The sequence below is a fragment of the Taurulus bubalis genome, assembly GCF_910589615.1.
Source record: "Taurulus bubalis genome assembly, chromosome: 4".
Classification (NCBI taxonomy): Eukaryota; Metazoa; Chordata; class Actinopteri; order Perciformes; family Cottidae; genus Taurulus; species Taurulus bubalis.
This window is the reverse complement of record NC_136592.1, coordinates 20,887,846-20,908,202: the sequence shown is the minus strand read 5'-3', so window position 1 is coordinate 20,908,202 and position 20,357 is coordinate 20,887,846. Positions and strand designations below refer to the sequence as shown.

The 20,357-nt window shown below is 43.9% G+C and overlaps 2 protein-coding genes across 2 annotated transcripts in view; both read left to right on the top strand.

Moving 5' to 3' along the window:
• Positions 1-2,450: 2,450 nt before the first annotated feature.
• onecut1 (one cut homeobox 1) lies at positions 2,451-7,937 on the top strand (the record flags this gene model as incomplete). The annotated part of the gene is made up of 2 exons (XM_079216407.1): positions 2,451-3,531; positions 7,648-7,937. The coding sequence occupies 2 exons, from the start codon at positions 2,451-2,453 to the stop codon at positions 7,935-7,937; spliced, it is 1,371 nt and encodes a 456-aa protein (XP_079072533.1).
• Positions 7,938-17,828: 9,891 nt separating this feature from the next.
• Positions 17,829-20,357, top strand: part of atosa (atos homolog A) — a 28,367-nt gene continuing 25,838 nt past the window's right edge. Inside the window, exon 1 of the mRNA XM_079217122.1 lies at positions 17,829-17,966. Within this exon, the coding sequence (XP_079073248.1) occupies positions 17,936-17,966 (31 nt within the window). The 5' untranslated portion in view covers positions 17,829-17,935. The remainder of the gene's footprint in view (positions 17,967-20,357) is intronic.

Here is a 20,357-nt window from a genome sequence, read left to right as displayed (position 1 = left end):
TCCCTTGTATTCTCTGCAAAGCAAATGTCACCGTCTCGTATAGGGCCATGCCGATCTCGGCACAATGGCCACCGAGAGCCAACACACATAAACACACAGCTCAGGTCGTGCAGACATGGCAGCATATCGATCCGCATGAGAATGTGTAGATGAGGTTTGCTGCCATGTAAGGCCAAACCTTGGCCTTTCATATGCCTGTCTTTCCTCATCTTGTCTCTGTGTGCGCAGCGAAATCAAAACAGAAATAAATTGGCCTCAAGAAGTAATATTGTCAGAAAGAGAGTTGAATGAAAAGGGGTTTGATTTAATTTGATTAAATAAAGTAAAACAGTTAAGATTTCGTCTGTAGATTAGAAGATTTAAAAAAAAAAAAATCAGATGCAATTCAAATTAATTTAAAATGGTCCCCATGTCATGAAGCCTGATATACCTGATTTAAAATAAATGTGTAATTCTCTGTGTTTTCGGTTCCCTGTGCTCAGCCCTATTTGCCTGCCTCCAAAGTCTATTATATCCACAGAACTACACGGTTGGACAGCCACACTTCGAGGAATTAGTGTTCTTTTGTCTCGACACACGTCACACACACGCCGTTGACATTGACTTCACATCAGAGACAGTTTAACTTCTTCTCTTTTTTTCTTTTCTTTTATTTAACTCGTTCAACCGAGCGCTGGGTCTATTGTGGGCACCCTGACAGATGCGGGGCCCCTAGCAGGTCCAGAACAGGGAAAAGTCTGAAAGGTTAATCTGTCCCCCCGCAGATGTTGGCTTTGGGAGTCTTGAAGCGTCACCTTTGACATGTCCCTCATTCAGCGGGGGGTCCAGCAGGACACTGACCGCTGCAAGCTGTCACCTCGGCCGGCTGAGGACGCCCTGCGCTACCGCTCTATTAGACTAAACGGCCCCCTGACATGGATGCATGGGCGGGCTTCTGTCCGGCTGCAGGCTTGGGGAGTTTGACACTCAAGCAGCAGCATTATGCACCACAACAACACGGGGATACCGGGCATGTTAAGTGTCAGCATGTCATGTATTCCACGGCCTTGCATGTTATATAGAGAAGCGTTCTGTGTGTCTGCGAGTGTATGTGTGCACTTGTATTATTTGGAAGTTCCTGTCGACAAAAATAAATGTTCTCTCATTTTAATAAATTACATGTTGGCGTTTTATTTGTAATGTCACTGTGATAAGGATATGCATGTCCATCTCCAAATAGGACAAGCATACACACATAAGCACACACACACACACACACACACACACACACACACACACACACACACACACACACACACACACACACACACACACACACACACTGCTGGGCTTGGTTCGTTAAGCCTAATGGTTGAACAAAAGACACATCTGCTCATCTTTTTCTATCAAATGAGAAGGTACTACTGTCTTCTTCGTTTGGTTAAACCGCCACATATTTATATTTGGCAATGGGTGTGTGTGTGTGTGGGGGGGGGGGGGGGGGGGTGGGGGGGGGGGAGAGGGGGGGGGGGGATAATGAAAGAATGGATACACGACTTTATTAGCAACCCTTTGGCTGCAAATTAAGTCAGTATCCTTTGTTGTAATGTTGGGAGCCTAGTTTCCTGTATTCTTGCGGATAATTAAGTGTGTTTTCATTGGAGGTTTGGAGGTTTTGAATCTCAGACCTCACTAGTTAAAAATCAACTCCAAATGAACCCGGAAGTGTACTTCATTTGCACTTAATAATTTAAGGAGGACCATAATGAATGGCACATTTTCTAAAAAACAAATGGCAATCAAACGTTAGGCGCTGCATCAAGTCCATTTATATCGATCGATTCAGTAATGATTTGATCAGAGATCCGTGTATTTTCATGTTTTACATTTCAGTAAAGACTGGATATAGGTTATATGAAAGGAAAGCTTTAAGCAGGTGGTTAGATACCTCCCTTCCTTAATAAGGTAGCTGACGTCAGAGCTATGGGGCGGTGTGTGCGCGTGCGTGTGTGTTTGAGAGAGAAAGAGAGGGAGAGCGAGTATGGGAGGAGATGGGTGTTCACAATGCGCATGTGTAGACAGTGATCTGTGCTGCGGTGGAAAAGGGGCTGGAGACACACAACTAAAGAGATGGCGCGGCACCCGACCGGAGCGCAAGGACAGCTGGTTGGCGGTGGGGGGGCTTGAATTATAAAGAGAATCAGAAAAAAAATGAAATAAACAAAAAACAACGACAACAAAAAGATCAAGAAAAAAAGGGATTTCCATTCTGCAAAACAGCGCCAGCGAGGTAGGAGAATATACACATGTGACTATAAGGACAGAGAGGAGGCAATAGCAACGGAGGCTCCTGAGAGAGGAAGAAAAAGCAACAAACACAAAAATACAACTTTCCCGGACGTGAGGACTTGTGGACATCGCCTAACTGCGGTAGATCAGATAGATGGTTTGTCCACAGCGCTGCCCGGATCATGAACGCACAACTGTCGATGGATATTGGCGACCTGCACGGAGTGAGCCATGAGTCCCTGGGTCACGGAGAGCTGCTGAATGGCCACAGTCCGCATGCCCGCCCGAGCCCCCGGGGTCTAAGCCACCGCGCCATGGGCATGGCAACCCTGCTGGACGGCGGAGACTACCACCCCGGCCACCACGGACACTTGCATCCAGCCATCAGCATGTGTGAAGTCCCCCCAGGCATGAGTGCGAGCAGCACTTACACAACCCTAACCCCGCTGCAGCCCTTACCCCCCATCTCCACCGTGTCCGACAAGTTTCCTCCCCATCACCATCACCATCCCCATCCCCATCATCCTCACCATCATCCCCACCAGAGGATCCCCGGAAATGTCAGCGGAAGCTTCACGTTGATGCGGGAGGACCGGAGTCTGGCGCCTATGAACAGTCTGTATCCCTCATATCATCACAAAGATCCCTGCATGGGCCAGAGCCTCTCCCCGTTGTCTGGCTCCGGTCTGGCCAGCATACACACGTCCCAAGCCGGCATCCCCCCCTACGCTCATCCCGGTGCCTCCATGCCTGGTGAGAAGATGCTCACTCCCAGCGGGTTTGAGGCTCACCACCCGGCCATGCTCGGCAGACACACGGAGCAGCACATGAGCTCCTCGGCGGGCATGGTACAAATCAACGGCCTCCATCACCACCACCACCACCACCCGCACGCCCACGTTGGTGCGCAGGGGCACGGCCAGGGGCTGGGGAACAGCCGGGAGCAGGCCTCCGGGCCCGGGCAGCAAGGGGGCGGTGGTGGAGTGGGTGGTGTTTCTGGGGGCCAGATGGAGGAGGTGAATACCAAAGAGGTGGCGCAGAGGATCACCACGGAGCTGAAGCGCTACAGCATCCCTCAGGCCATCTTTGCCCAGCGGGTCCTGTGCAGGTCCCAGGGGACCCTGTCCGACCTGCTGAGAAACCCCAAACCCTGGTCCAAACTCAAGTCCGGTAGAGAGACCTTCCGCCGCATGTGGAAGTGGCTGCAGGAGCCTGAGTTCCAACGCATGAGTTCACTCAGGCTCGCAGGTGAGCGAAGCCTCGGTAAAGCCCCCTTTTTGTTTTCTTCTTTTGAATGTGATGCCGAGAGAAACAGACGCTCAAACAGGGGAGCATTGGTCCTCAATTCTACCCGATATTGAACAATGGGGGTTGGGGATTAAAACTGATTTTGGGATTTTTTATTGTAACAAAGAAAAAAACACTTAAGTGTACTGTAAAATCACGTAAAGCATTCAGGACAAATTCCAGAGTCTGTTAGTTGTTTAGCCAAATAGCATTTGCAACATAATGCCTTGACTTGTCTCCAGAAAGTATACCTTTATGAAAGATGCTGGAAGTCAAATGGTTCATGATGCAAGCAGGCCATGCCTTGATTTTGTACAACTGACGTCCATGGTTTCTTTTGATGAGGGGGGGGGGGGGGGGGGGGTTCTGTTGGATGGTCAAATCCAACATTTCGTGTGTTTTACAATCTGCCAAGAAGCTAAAGTTGAAAAGTTCACGTCCAAGCGGATGCTCGTGCACCGACATGAGTGGCCTGATATCAATACGCATCCCTTTTCTGTTTCTACACTGATTTTGGGGTAGTGTGAAACAAGTTCTCATGTCATTTTACCTCGAAGTATCGACCGCTGGACTGTGTGCGTAAGCTGATCCTTCGCCCAGAAATCGTTAGGAATGTGTTTATTTTGGTGTAAATGCGACCCATCAGACTTTTTGGTGATGCCCTTGGTATAAACAGAGAGCCCGCGCGCGAGAGAGAGAGAGAAAGAAAGAGAGAAAGAGAGAGAGAGAGAGAGAGAGAGAGAGAGAGTGAGAGAGATAACGTCTGCGTGCACAGCAGAGTGTGTGATCAACTAAATTTAAAAGCTGAAGTCATGCATTATTTAGTCAGTGAAATGGGCTTTGCCTTTCACTTTGTTAATATTATAGGCCTTCGTTTCAGAATAGAAGAGAGAGCATGTGTTTATGTTTTGGTCGTAAACTAACCCTGACTTGACTGAGGTTTCTCTAATTAACTGATAGACCTCTGTATTAATTTGTCCCTGAGGTATACACACGAGTCAATTAGGGCGCCCGTTGAGGCCCAAATCGCACGTGCGCGTTCACACACCCGATGGATTTTTTTCCGCTACGTTTATAGGCCCAATCAATGACCTACAAATGGGCTTTTTGGCGTTTTGAAAAGTGAGGCTGCGGCCACATGGAGAGTGCGTGGTTTTGCGTACGTGTGTGTACGTGCATGCTCGTGCGTGTGCACGTCAGTGTAATCGCAATTGATTACTTTTCAGTTTCCCCATCTGCTGCTGCTGCCGTGTGTGTGTGTGTGTGTGTGTGTGTGTGTGTGTGTGTGTGTGTGTGTGTGTGTGTGTGTGTGTGTGTGTGTGTGTGTGTGTGTGTGTGTGTGTGTGTGTTGCTGTTGGTTGAAGACGATATTTTATCACTGACTTTTGCAAATGAGTTTTAAAGAAAGATGGTTTTGTATTTGATCATCACTGATTTGATCCTCACTGATAATTGATCAGTTAATTCGTAATGATGGTGGTTTGGATTTTGGGAAGATACATTGTAACTGGCTATACTGGGAAAAGTTGTGTTCCTTCATTTTTCCTAGCAACTTTTCCTTGAGCATGTTATAACGTCCTGTCTTGCTTTATCTCAACTTTTTATAAGAAAAAAAATCATGAATAAAAATGACAAGCTTTAAACCATTAACTATTTTCTTGGAAAACACCACCAAAAAAGGCTGGGAGATGAGAAATTATTTACAGTTATAAACTAAATTAATTTGTAGAGAATAGGCTGAGCGCCATTTTATTGATCCGTTCGTTGCGAGGAGAACTAGATATGGGATCGTGTGCTGAAGTAGATGTGATATACTTATTGATTTTAGGCTTCTGAAATTAATCTCGGGCCTTTTCTCCCTTCCCCACGTATTCAATTACCCTTCTGAATTTTCCTGAATAGAATAAAATAGAACATAATCGAATACAATAGAAACGGCTTGGATGTGGGCAGGTATGATTTAGCACGAGACATAATTAATTAATTCAGAAAAGATAGATCAATTTTCAACTCAGTAAACCAGTTGTAATTGTAGAGACAAATTTGGTTGATTCTGAATTCTTGCTGGTACTTTTATACATATTCAGTGAATATTAACCGCTTGCAGTAAATCAGAATATGCTCACGATAGAAACGTTGGAAAGTTGAATATTTGCAGCACAGAGGTATGTTTGTTGTTCTCGTGCTCTCTGTGAGATTATGAAATGCAGGACTATCGTCACACCGTGTCTGTAGGCCCAGTGTGTGCAGTCTGTTTGAGTGTGTGGAGTTATCTGTGTATTTGTAATGATTAGCCGGGAGCAGCAGCATTGTGTGTGTGTGTGTGTGTGTGTGTGTGTGTGTGTGTGTGTGTGTGTGTGTGTGTGTGTGTGTGTGTGTGTGTGTGTGTGTGTGTGTGTGTGTGTGTGTGTGTGTGTGTGTGTGTGTGTGTGATTAGCGTGATAACGAGGCCGCTGTCATGTCTCTCTGGTCCTGGGAAAGCTGCTTCTCTGCCCGGGCCTCCTCTGCCGGGGCCGGGCCGCGGCTCCGGCTGTCTGCGTGGCCTTCACTGCTGCTGATTTATAGCAGCCCTTCCACGAGGAGCTCCGGCTCTCTGTTAATATTTACCAGCACTGGAGACACCGGGCTGCTCGAACGCACAATTATACTCCAGTTTATGATCACGCGGGCAGGTCGCTGCACTGTACTTTACCACACACCTATACCTGAGAGCGTGTTACAAATTAGGCTACCAGGTGGGATCTACAAAATCAGCTTCGACTCGACTGATTTAATACATGTTTAATTGTATATACCTCTCTAATAACGCTGACTGTTTACTGCTTCTTTACTAGACGTCAACATGAAAGACAATAGCACATGCATTACATCAAAACTAAATATATACGTTAATTGTAACTCAAAGTAATGCGCCAATATAAAATACACTACAAATGCCTTAAAGGATTGTTGGTTGTTTTTATACGCTTAGAATTATAATTTTGGCAATTATTATCCAAACTTTGTTAGCAATTGCTTTATTGCATTTTATTTCATTTGTACATTATTGTGTTTTGAGATTTTCTATAATAAATTGCTTTTATTCATCAGGCGTATATTGCTAAATTAAACCGCCCTGGTTGTAAGAATTGCTTTGCGGTTAGAATATGCCGTTCATTAATTTCCCCAGTGAGACAATATTGGGCCTTGGTCCACGCCTGCCCCCTCCTGGTCTCTGCTCGTCGATGAACCTCAATTTTGGCTGGCTGTGCTAGGGCTTAAAAAGAGAAGAAAAAAAACAGTTTTGCTGTCAAACGGATTACCAAATTCCTCTTTCCAATTTTAGATGATCTGTTGTTCATGTTTCTGCAGCTGTTGTACTGTATATTGCAGCGCAACGTTGTTTTCAGCACCGCGGACAGCACATTGTTCCCCTGTATGTCTGCTCTTCTCCAGAACGAGCTTCCAGCCTGCAAACCTCTGTATAAAGTCACACCTTACAGATAAACTCTAAAGAGGGGTGCTTCTAAAAGAGTAAAGCGGCTCAACACGTGGCGACAACATCATGATACATAGAGGGGTATAAGTCCTGTTTGTGTCTAAGTCAAAAAGGACCATTTGACATTCAGTGTTTCCAATTGAGCTCTTCAGTTACAATACCGACCATTTAAAACCAATATTTAAATAGTAAAAATGTATCTTCATATGAGCTATCTATCTAGCTATCTATTTAAAGCTTAACTTGTTTTGGACCTGCATGTGTGCACCAAAACAAATTATATGAGTTAGTTTGGGTCAACATGGAGTGGAAAATATCTGATATTGGTATTGATTTTAAATAATCATATGAGTGATGAAAACAGACTTCTACGTTAAGCTGGTTTGGGGGGAAATCACAGAGATAATTCATGGGTTATAGTCCATAGATTTATTCAGAACTTTTTAAATCCAAGGTCAAGGTGTGATGGAGAAAAAAGATTGTCATGTAGTATTATAGAATCAACCCTCTCTCACAAACATGCTCTCTCTCTCTCTCTCTCTCTCTCTCTCTCCCTCTTTCTCTCTCTCTCTTTCTTTCTTTCTTTCTGTCTCTCTTTACTGAATCCTCCACAGCATGTAAGCGTAAGGAACAGGACCACGGCAGAAGCGAGCGGGGGAGCGTGTCCAAGAAGCCCCGGCTGGTGTTCACAGATGTCCAGCGGCGGACGCTCCACGCCATCTTCAAGGAGAACAAGCGTCCATCCAAAGAGCTGCAGATCACCATCGCCCAACAGCTGGGCCTCGAGCTGACCACAGTCAGCAATTTCTTTATGAACGCACGCCGCCGGAGCCTAGACAAGTGGGTGGACGACGGCTCCGGTCACCCAGCCAACTCTGGCCTCAATGCCTGCACCAAAGCCTGAAGACGGACTGATTTGACCAACTCCTGAACTGACTCAACCTCGGTGGAAAAGCTTTAAAACTTAAGAGAAACAAAGAGAAACTTAAAAAGACCTTGAAGCAACGTTTTGCCCTTAAACCTGTACTATATTGATATTTATAGTATCCAAAGATGAAAAAAAACAAACCAAAGACTTCTTGTTTGACCTGCTTTGAAAAGTTTGTTTCAGCAACACATTTAAGTGTAACATACTGCAAAAAGACTATAGTTTTACCCCCCTTTCACACATACTCACTGTCACTGGTCTCTAGCTTTACTACACTCCCCACACCTCCCTACCCAGTATCAATCTATCATTCGCCATCCTTATCTTTAATCTGATTGGTTGGTTTTAATGATGGGTACTTAAATGGAGGTTTAATCAGCCAATCGGCAGTCTGATCTGAAAAACAGCCAGAAAGTGGAGCTCCGGTGGGATTGGCCAATCAACTTTAAAGACAAAAAAATCCTACAGGAGCAGCTGGATTGTTGTGCAACATTGTTCGGATCGGTGGCGGTGGACTGTCTGTCTGTCTGTCTGTCTGTCCAGCTGTCTGTCTCTCTATCAAGCATTCCAGACAGACGGGGAAATGCCCATGCATAGACTGCTAACCCAAAACCAAAGACCCAACCCTGAACCAAACCAAAAAGCCCTCACCTCAACCCATATGGTAGTGCTTTCTTCCAACATGCTGAAGCGTCGAATGATTTAAAGAGAAACCAAAGCTTTATACACCCTGAAGCCTCTCATGCAGCTTAGAAATAAAAACTCACTTCAGAACCTGCTATGAAGTAATTTGACCAAAGATTATATTTTGTAGCTGACAATACGTATGTTTACCTCATTTCCTCCCTTACCCCCTGAGATAGACTGTTAGTGAGGCGCCACAAAGAAGAGAATGTCACCGCTTATGGTCCATCTGACATTTTTGAGTCATATGTTTCCTGCAAATGGAAATGCTATGTGGCACAACCCAGAAAATTAACTATTGATATTTGCCTTATAGATGCCTTCTTAAATCAAATTAAATATTACGGTTATATCTTCGCAAACACTGGAGAGGATGTTCCTGTAAAATGCGCATTGTGAGGATTAATCATTGCAGATGCATCCTTTCCTGTAAGTGAGTTTAGCTAACGCTTACAGATTTGCTCAAGTTCAAGTGTCCAAATACCAGCAGCTGGAGAACAAAGAAGCTGCCTCTCATGCTCTCTGTGTGGTTGTGACACATTGAAGGAGACAGGCGGCCTCTGGTGGTTTCGTTTTTTTTCAGGACAAACTGTATCACCACTTTAATAATAAGCATTCAGCATCGCTCCGTCGTCCCTGTGTGCTTCATACGTATTTGATTTTATCTCCTCATCAAAGATGTTGGCTGGAGGGGATGATATCAACGATCAAATCACTTTCAGGCACTTACACAGCAATGTCACCTCGTCACCTGAATACGAAAGCACCCCACCCTTCCCTTGCCAATCCCCAGACACCCCTCCCACCCTGCCTCCACTCTCCTGGTAAGCTATGCATTTCAGCACTGGGAGGAAAGCACTACACAGGGCCGGCCCAGGGCAGCGCATCATTAAGTATATTGAGCTGGCCCCTTGTCGTCATCCTCCTTACGGCCAGGGTTAGCAGCTCTACATTCATCAGATCAAGCGCTGAAGGAGAGGCGAGAAGGAGCTTCTTCTCCACCTCTGAAAGAAAAAAAACAAAAAGACGACAAGAAACAAAAATGTGTCAAGACCTGCTGATGTTTTATAGTGTGAACCAAAGATGCTACCTCACTCAAGTTCCATACGTGATTTCTATCACTTTGATGATACCAAAGAAAACCAAAGATTTTTTCTCATTGCACGGCCTCTATGAGTGGTGTTAAAAGATGTTGTATGTCTCCCCTCCCCCATCTCCTCTCGCTCTTCCTTTCTTCTCCCCTTTCTCCCCTCCCACCTGCACTCACCCCATGCACCCCTGCTATGCTTGCTCTTGCTTCATCTGTGCTCTGATTACAGCTCCATAGATAGTCATGCTGATGTAGCTATCGGCAGATATGCTGATCCAGCCATAGATACACACAAGCGGCCCCGCAGGTGCCTGTGGGGTACAGCCAACCTGCTCGCAATGTGATCCGCCTTTCTTTGTGCTTGGCAGCACTACCAAAGTATTCATTTCTACCATGAAATGTAAAAGCTGACATTGTGGCTATATAAAAAAAAAAATACCCCACTGGAGTGTCTTTTCCCCCAGCTTTCTTTCTACTCTGCACTGCCTCTAGTGTGTATCTATAGGTTGCTAATATTGATCCACCAAATAGGTCAGACGTCTTGACATGAACGTAGACAGACAAGCTGACATGGGCAGAATTGTTGACTCAACTATAGGCAGACATGTTCCTGAAAGTAGAAGCAGACGTGTTGCAATCTTTCTAAAACTCCCAGGACGAGTGCCTTGCTTGAACCAAAGTGTTAAACCGCTGTTGACCTCTCACCTTTGACTCTGTGAATACCTCAGCCTGTAGAAGGGCCACTACTGAAGAAACAAGGAGAAGGTTTTTTTTTAAATCACACCGTGGTGCTTTCGCCAGCGCAACCATGCAATGAAAACATACCAAAGGAATTTCTCTTGTCCACTTCAACAGATTAAACCAAAGGTCTTTGTTTCTCCTCCCCTGCCCCATTCTTCCCCTCCATCCCTCCTTCCCCCAACCGTCCTTGTCTCGTTGCTGTGTGTAGGAAGGTTCAGCACTCTGGCCGTGCATGTCTTTACCAATGTCTCTGAATACCTCATAGTAATAATTCCTTTGAGTTCTGCATTGAGACGTCTATCTGTGAGTAAGGCAGAACTCCACTCGTGTGGTAACTGTTATTGTTACTAATACAAAAAATTGTATGATTATCTATTTTGAAGCTGTTGTTTTTTTGGCAGAAGTGCTCTGTTTCAAGTCACGGAGGACGAGTTTCAGGGTTGATGTATGAAACTTAAGGGATGGAGGGAGAAGCATATTTTTTATCAGACATTGGGTTATGCCAATATTATGATGGTAGACTATTGCTTTTACAGGGTAAAACCAACTGCTGTGATATTGTGTTCATATTTTCCCTTTTCTCTACTTCTGTGTTGTGATTTTAATTTAATTGCATTTTGTAATGGTTAACCACTGCTTTAATTTATGCATTTGTAGAAACTCTAGATTTGTATATAGTAGGTTTTTTGAAAAAAAAAAAAAAAAAAAGACAGTTTTATGTTACAGCCTTATTTCCCACGCTTAGATATAAAAAAGGAGTAGTTTGTATTCTTCTTCAGCTAAATCCTAGCCGGCATTTCAATGTGTGTTTTAAACACTGCCAGAAACCCAGACAGTTGATTTGCCAATGCAGACAAAGTTAAACAGGAGCTACTTTGTTGAACAGCTGGCAAAAAGCAGTGTGTTTTTTCTATTCTTTTGACTTTAAAAAAAACGGTTATTTTATGGGTATTACTGCACATCCAAAGATTTTTAAAACAAACCAAAAATTGGAAAAAAAAACATGTATAATGTTGAAAAGCACTGGCATTTGTGAGGTAGACTTGTTGAGTTTTGATTTGCCATTCGCACGGGTATAGAATGTAGAAGGCGTAGGGCTGTGTAGACAAGCTTCCTCTACCATGTGGGGAATCTCCTGTTCAATGTACAATCTGAAGCATTTGAAACGAGGGCTGCAAGTCCCGCTCACTTTGCTGTCTCATGCACAGAGTGAGGTGGAGTGCAGGCTGGGCAGCCGGTCTGCCAGGGGCTGTGCCACGGAGCTGGGTCTGTTTTTATTGCCGTGGCACTGCCGCCTCACTCCATCTAGTATCTGTTCTTTTGGTACGTACTCGTGTAATGACTATGAGCAAAGTCTAATAAAACTGCAAAGAACCTTACCAAGGAATCAGTGTGTGAATGTGTATGGGGACGATCACCTGCTCATTTCCGTTTTCTGTCTGTGGATGAGTCTGAGTGAGTGTGTGTGTGTGTGTGTGTGCAACTCAATTGTCAAGTACTGCTGAGGATGTGTGTGTGTGTGTGTGTGTGTGTGTGTGTGTGTGTGTGTGTGTGTGTGTGTGTGTGTGTGTGTGTGTGACCATTTGCATGTGTTTCTTTATTGTGTGTCCGTCCATTGTTAAAACCTGTACGTACTGCTGGTGTGTATGCATGCGCGTGACTGATTGGTGCATATCCCAGCAGTGGGTTTGTCTCCCCCTGGTTGTCGGAGGCCTGACTGTTAGTACTGCTTCATCTCTGTCATGCAGACAGCACAGTATCAGCATGCTATGCAGTCATTATGTCACAGAATGGAGAATGTGAACTTTTTCCAGCTAAGTATACAGTTGCTTACATAACATTCTAAAAGCCAGAGTTAAAGAGGGAATGGATGATGCAGTGTGGATCCATTTTTTCCCCCCATTTTCACATTTTCTGTTATTTGTTTTGTCCACAAGGAGTTCCCATATGATGGGTAGCTTGGCTACAAGTCTCATAACAATACCACGGCGCCGAAGACAATCATCTGAATCTCTTACGCTGGGGAACTAGTTTCTCACCCGCAGAGGGGTGTCCTCCAGCTATTCATATACAAAGATGCTTGAAGGGTTTTGATAAACAAGCATATTTGTTGTCATAGACATTTAGGAATAGATTATAGTAGTAGTTCATCTTTCATTTCAAAATGAAATCTCATTGCTCTTGTCAGCCTCGTGCTCTCGTCAACCTTGATCTCTTTCTTTTGACCTCCTTCTCAACTCACAATGCTTCTTCAGTTTTCAGTATGTGTGTGTGCGTGTGCATGCGTGAGTGCCTGAGTGTGTGCACGTGTGTGCAAGAGAGGCAATACTGTCAGTGTTACTCTCAGATGTATAACTCCATGTCTCATGACTTGATTTGTCATTGCTGTTTCCCAGGCTTTGCTACTGCTTTCTCAGTGCCGTGCAATATCATCTGTTGTGATTGCTAAGCAAATGAAAAAAAAGAAAGAAAATTGAGAAGCAAGTGATGATGTCATCCAGCTTTTTTCAGTGTGCAAAATGTTTCAACATTTCTGTAGTCACAAAAAGTAGAAAATAAACTGTTGGTATTTCCAGCTTCTGATTTCTGGCTCTTGTTATTACTATGATTATTATTATTATTTTGTTGTGTTGTGTTTTGTCTTTTTTGGGGGGGCACATCTGCAAAAAATGTATGCACGTCTTTACTTGTAAATTGTATTTATATATGGTATATATATGTATATATATGTATATAGGTCTATACATTATATACTTTATAAAATAACATAGGTCAAGCAGCAAATCCTTAACTTGGAATAAAATGTGACTCAACTTGCAAAAGTAGATTTTTAGAGAACTGTAAAGTCCTCAATGAGTTATTCTGAGCTTAGCCATCACGTTATATACTGCTGTGTAATGTTAGAGGTCAACCTTAACCCCTCACAGCACAATTAATTCACATGTCAACCTATATGAAAGCACCAAAGGCAATGGAACCACCAACTCTGACAGTGCACTGCTATAGTATAGGTGTATATAACCATTCATTTTCTTTTGAAGATCTGATTTCGCTAAAAAGTTGTAAAAAGGTGAAATACAAAATGATGTGGCCCCTTTATATAACTTAAAAATGAGTAAAGTAATTACACCAGAAAAGTCATCTGGATCCTTATTCTAGCCTTAATATGTTTTACCTTTAGTTACACAGAATCATGATTTAATCAAGCCAAGCGGTGACATCCACACATCAATCGAGAAGTAATTTCATTGATTGAACTCAGCAAAACAAGAACAAAGCACATTCAATTGATTTTTCAGTGGGATTCTTCTGTTTGTGGTGCTAAACCCCACAAATCCATTTGTAAGTAATCCACCACTCTGTGGGCTACTCTGATTGCACTGATTCAATTTGCATGTACACAGGGGAAGCAAAAATAGTAAAACTTTTTGATATCGGGCTACATTTTCAGCCATCGGAAGTTGAATTTAAATTACTTATAGTCAAGTTGAAAGTCACATTTCTTAAACCCTGAGTCAGCGGTAAATCCCTGATCCTCATCTGACCTCTAAGTGGGACTATGGTTGGACCAAAAACTTTGTCAAAGTAGCCAAACTAGAACCATGCCTGGAAAAATATTGTCCTTTAAGATGCAATGATAACAGAGGAACAATGTGAGATGTCTAACCTTAATGGTGTGTGACGACAATTGGCCTGGTGAATACTATCTGAAGAAAAATATACTGCAGAAGGTATTCTGCCTTTGTCAACAAGAACGTGATATCATTTCATGTCAGTCATCCACCTTACTTGCAACTCTAAAGCTAAATAATGCTCAAGCTTGTGAGGCCGGCTACAAATCAATAAACCTTTCTGCTTGTGTTTGTGAGCAGTATGTGTGTACATGCTTTTCAGCTCTTTAAGTGGGTCAAAGTGTAAGGAATAAAGGCACTGCAGCGTGCCACATGGATAAAGGACACTTTTTTATATTTTACTTTTGCCATGAAGGAAGATAGTGAGGTCACAGGAAGGTGACCCAAGGGACACCCAGCACCTGGCAACATGTCTGCGCTCTTTCACCTTAGGTGCACTTTTATTTGTCTTTAAGTCGCTGGAGTTGTTGCAGTTACTCTTCCTCTGCCCTCGTCCCCCCACCCTTTTCTCATTTCTACTGTATCTTTCTAGTATAGAAAGATGTATGTTATAATCAATATTACTGTTGTAGTATTTTTCCTATTTACTTGCTGCATTACTTGCATACTGCCACTAGATGAGGCTGTGACATGGGATTTTCAAAACACAGGAGCTTCTTTGTTTGTCCAATATTCACACTAAAACAAATCCCACTAGAAGAAGATTAAAGTCAAACACAATTAAATTATAAATTATTAAAATAATTAAAATTAGCTTTACATCAATGCAGATCTTCCAGTGGTGAATCTGAAAATGTTCCCATATCTTTTTAAATTAGCAAGGGTGTCATAGCTGTCTCAGGGTTGCTACTGTTTTGTTTGTTTTAATTAGGTGTTGCTACTGTTAACACCAGGATATATATTTATGTGATATAATCACGCTAAGTGCAACCCTAACTGTGTTGCAGGCCTTCATTACAAACTATAGGTTCACACAACTTTAAAAAAATTACAAAATTACAAAATTAAAAAGATACACCTCTTTGTTCCATGTTAGGCTGTGATTTACTAATTTTAGATCTACAATTAAACATAACACAATTAGAGTTTAGGCACCAGGGCAAACTCACAGCGGCTGATCGTCACCACGCTGCAATACACAAAGCATGTTGTTTTCAAAATGGGAAGGAAAGTCAGCCTTGATAAATTCCTTCTCCCTCAAGGTTTGCAAGGCATTTCAACCACAGATGTCTGCATCGCTGCACAATATCGTTCTATGTTTTATCTTAAAGAGATAATTATTAAGTTTTACTACTTGGAACTGAATACATTATATGGGAAATAGTATGTATCGTAGAATTCCACTGGCCTGTCATGTTGGTCAGCTGTCAATATTCGTGTTAACCATTCACACACCTTGACATGTTTAAGCCCTTTGACAACAACTGAACAATGGCTCTGACAGAGCATCTTTAACATCTGGCCGTCGTCAAATACCATCCGATCACCCTTTACTTAGCTGGTTCTAAGCTCAAACCTTGAAAGGACACCACATGGGTTTCTTATTGACAAATGCAAGATCTGGCAGCAAGTGTAGGGACCACAATGTTAAATAGCAGGTGACCTTTTTCCTGAAACATAATTTTGGTGTATATCAGTGTCAGTAGACTTACATTGTAAAGTGTCCTCCCTTGTCAGATAAATGTCCATCATCGGCTGGTAAATGTTTGCATTGTTAGTGTGGACCTATGACCCTACATTCTCTGGGTCACTTGTCTATGTTATCAGAAACAAAGGACAACTTAGTCAATTTCAAATGTATCTGACGCACAGCAAATAGTCTGGCATGCACTTTTTTGTAATGTTGGCCCCTGTGAGGCTATAGGACCTATAGCCTTTTTTTTTATTTCAGTAGTCTTTCCAAAATATAATTTGATTCTCTCAATTTCTCACAAAACTCAAGTCCACTCTGTAGAGTATATCTGTGTGTCACAGACACACATGACACACAAAAAACAACTGCAGCTGCCAGACAGATTTGAGTAGCAGATTTGTCCTCATTTTGGCCTTTGCCTTTGTTCCAATCAGTTCAGAGAAAAGAGTAAAACAAAGAGCTCTCTCTCTGTTCTTTTTTATCTGTACCAAAATGACAATGGGCCAAATCCTGCCTGCTTTGGTTTAAAATGTGTCTTGTGACTTACAACACCTTTTTCTGTTTAAAATTACCCAATGATTATTTGATTATTATCATTTGGATTAATATTATTATTGTTATTATTATTAATTATAATAATACAAAATACAATAAATAGCTCTCATAATCAGACAACACATAACAAGGGACAGTTTACTTCAATGATATACACAAGCAAAATGATTAATTCATTTCAGGTTTTAGAAAGAATCAAAAGTGAATAGAATGCCTTTGCCAGATACTTCTCTGAGCCAGTCAAGACTTTAAACTACAACATTTACCAGCATCACCTTGAACACACGATCTTTGGCGTCGTGTGAACCAAGCAAGCCAGAACAAAATGTTCACGACGTGAAAAAAACGAATCCTCATGTGTGCACGTGAACGCTCACCGAATTCCACCGACCAATCAGCGTCCAGAGAGTAGCCCTTCTCTTGTTTGTGCTTATTTTGGCACCCAGACGTCCATTGTCAGTACTGTCACAGAGCCGGAGAGAAACACATTCAAGTTTAATTTTCCGTCTGTCTTCCCCACTAAGTTTTGGTACCACTTGTTAACTTTACGGTTGCTATGGCTGCGAGTTCACGCGAGGCTGGCCCGGCAGAGAGGGAAGTGACGACTGGGGCTGTTGTTGGGACACGTGACCAGAGCTGCGCTGATCTGTTTTGACAAGCAGCGGGGAGGGAAGTGAGGAGGGGCGGCAGCTTGTAAGCATCACGACTAGGAGGATTCACTGCTCCTCTCATCTGCATGTCGCCTGAATAATACCAGTATCGAGCCAGTCTCCTAGTTTCGGCAGTCAACTGGTCTGTCCGCCGTTAAATGAGCGTCTACTGCCGAGTTCACGCTCGCGGACAAACCGTTGTCCTCCGCAGCCACGAAGCGGAGCAGAGTCTGGCTGCTTGTTGTTGTCGGTTAGAAAAGTTTTAATGAAGATCGCAAAGGAAGTCAGCACAGGCGCCGTTTGTAACGCGAGATAGATGGCGACTAATCGAAGGCTTGGGACGGACAGAAGAAAGTGGATCCCATCCGTCTGATGTCACCCGGTTAACGATCCGCGAGAAGAATAACGCACTAAATATGATGTTATCGTCTTAGCAACAACACGCACACAAAAAAAATACCGAGACCGTCCCGTCATTGGTGTTTTCAGCTGAGCTGTGGCTACCTGCGCTATATTGGGGATGGCCACCGGGAGACGCTGAACCAAACAGTGACGTTTAAGTTAGTTAGTTGTGTTCGCTAACTAGCTTAACGCTGGCAGAGTCTTTGAGAGGAGAGGGGACACCGACATGCATCGCGACGTAACTGTGGCTTAGGTGGAGGAATTCGAGACGAGCAGCCAGCTTGCTAGTTACATTACGAGTGGTCGTGTTGGTTACTCGCTAGCAAGCCGATTGACAACTCCGTTATCCAAACTACAAACTGTCTCTCAGCTGTCTTTGTGTTCGTCAGCTGGATGGACGCGTACAGTAGCGTGCTAACAAAGCGATGCTTTGTTGTTGGATAGTGGTGCAGCTGGCACCGACACACGGGCATCAAAGCTGATATTGTTGCTGAGCTAATACAGCAGGTCTCGTCACAGAGGGTTATTTGGAGGAGAGGAAGAGAAGACTGAGAAGACACCCTACAAGAAATCCTGAAGGCTACCTGATGACACTGGACAACATGAAGTCGGAGCGAGGTACGTGGAGCACCCTGAACACACACACACACACACACACACACACACACACACACACACACACACACACACACACACACACACGCACACACGGGTGGATTTGGTGGTCAGTGTGTGGGCACGCTGTGCTGGTTCCCAGCTTCAGTGGACTGACTCTGGCCGTCACCTCGGGGGTAGAATCAGGCCAGGGTATTGCGTAACAGGTCATCCTAGTCCCCGGTTATGTGGATTAACAAAGCCTGACCCGAGTCGACGAGGACGTGTTCACGCGTCACACGTTTTGTTTTGCTGCTCTTAGTTGTCAGGCTCCTGCAACCTGTTTACATGTCGCTATATCTGCAGCAAAAGTTGAAACGGGGACACCCTCGTTTGTTTCAATGCGATCTGGTTAGTTTTATCATTGCATAGATTTATAAAGGGGAATTTCAATCGGTGGACTGACACAACTAACACGAGGTGTTGTTTTAAGCTCCTTCGTCGTGCACGCTATCGTTACTTTTGTGATTGAGTGCACACAGTTGTTTGTGATTAAGGGTACCGGTTGTCTTGATCAGTTGTCAACAACACAATAGCACCATACTTGGAAGCAGTGAAGGCCCATTGTCCTTTGTCATGATGAGATTAGCTGCAGTCAATCAGGGGAAGTCTGTGTTGTTGCGCAGGTTACACAACTGCAGTCGTGCTGCTGACTGGCCGGAGTGGGGTCTTCCTTAAAGCACAATGTGTTGGTAATGGGACTCCACAAGACACATGTGCCCTATATGGGCCTATATTTTAACCCTAGGCTTGCCCGGCCGTCCCTTGACCGACCCAGACATCTGTGTGATGTGACTGGCCAGCATGAAGGGCACACTGACTGACACTGTGTACAGTGTAATTATAGACTAATAACGCAGCACTGCATGCTGGGTCTACTGTAAACCGCAACACGTCTGTTGCATGTGGTAGGATTGGTTGATTGATGACTCCAACTGGGGAATATTGAGATGATTTTGTAACCAAATGCTCAGTGTGCCTGCCTAGTATCACCCACAAAAGACAGATAAGTGTTAGCCATTACTACAGGCCGTTCCTCACCCTCTGTGGATTGTCACCATGGCAGGTTTGCTCACTCACTGTCATGTTCTAATTATGAAAGCATGTGCCAGTAGAAGCTGCTCTACAGCAGTGGCTCCCTGTTTGATTGGCAGACATGATGAGGCTATTATTAGGCACATGCTATTGTTCCGTCCTATGGTGGAGGAGAAAGCACATTTCTCCCACACACCTTCCTTGCATTGCCTCTCTACTCTCTCTCACTGGTCTCAAAGAAAACCGGGCCGCAGTGGTGACGGAGGCTGTTTACTGAGTAGCTTGGACCACACCAAAGTCAAATTGAGCGCATAGCAGGCAGTTTCACTGCTCTGATGATTGATTGAGGTTTCCGAGGAGAGCCCGGCTATATTCGGTTTGAAGGGGAGAGTTGAACAAGTCCAGACATGTGTGTCTTACACTGAAGCTCCCGCAACAAGTGTCCAAGGCTATGGCCTCCTGATCAGGTGGGTGTGACAGTCAAGCCAAAGCTTTGGGTGGGTGATGAGGGGATGGATTTCGGGCAGTACCATCCCTTGACCTTTGTTCCACCTTAACCACCTTGTGAGGGGACTGTGGCTACGGGTGTTGGGATATGTATGTCCACAACAATGAAGACAATATGGTTAGAAGTTGCCACATAAGTAGTGATGTCTTGATGCCCTATATTATCTTATGCTGCGTTCACACCAAAAGCGTATTGCGAATTTGACGCGCGAATAGATTACATGCAAAGTCAATGCACAGACGCAAAAGGTTGCGGAAAAGAAGATTTTCCGCCGGGCGGCGGAAATTGTGCGTTTGACGGCGAAAATGGATATTATTATGAACCCAGACACGATGGAGTTTGATGTTCCGACGTATGTGGAATTTACACAACATGTATAAAGCAGAACTAGTGGTTATTTCCATGGTGGAAACGGTAACTGTTTTTACGGAGATAAGCCACGCCCCCTTTCAGGCGCGAGTAACATTCGCAGCACGTTTGGTGTGAACACAGCATTATTGGTACGATGCCTTTTAAAGTATACATATACAACTGAAAAACAAAAAAAAGAGAACTGGAACCCTGTACCAGAAATGGTATCCAAGGAAAAGAGCAGCATCCTGGCCTCAGCTCCTGACGCAAACTAGAGAATTTCGACTTTACATGAGCATAGTTTTCTTCATGTTCATGCAGCATCTCTTTGTGAACCATGCTTTTGTTATAAACGTAGAAGAGGAGCACTTGTGTTCTTCTCAGAGGCCTAACCAGAGTCATCTGACCCCCTTGTTTTTCTGTGAGTTTAGCCGTGAGTCAGGATGGCGTGTGTGTGTGTG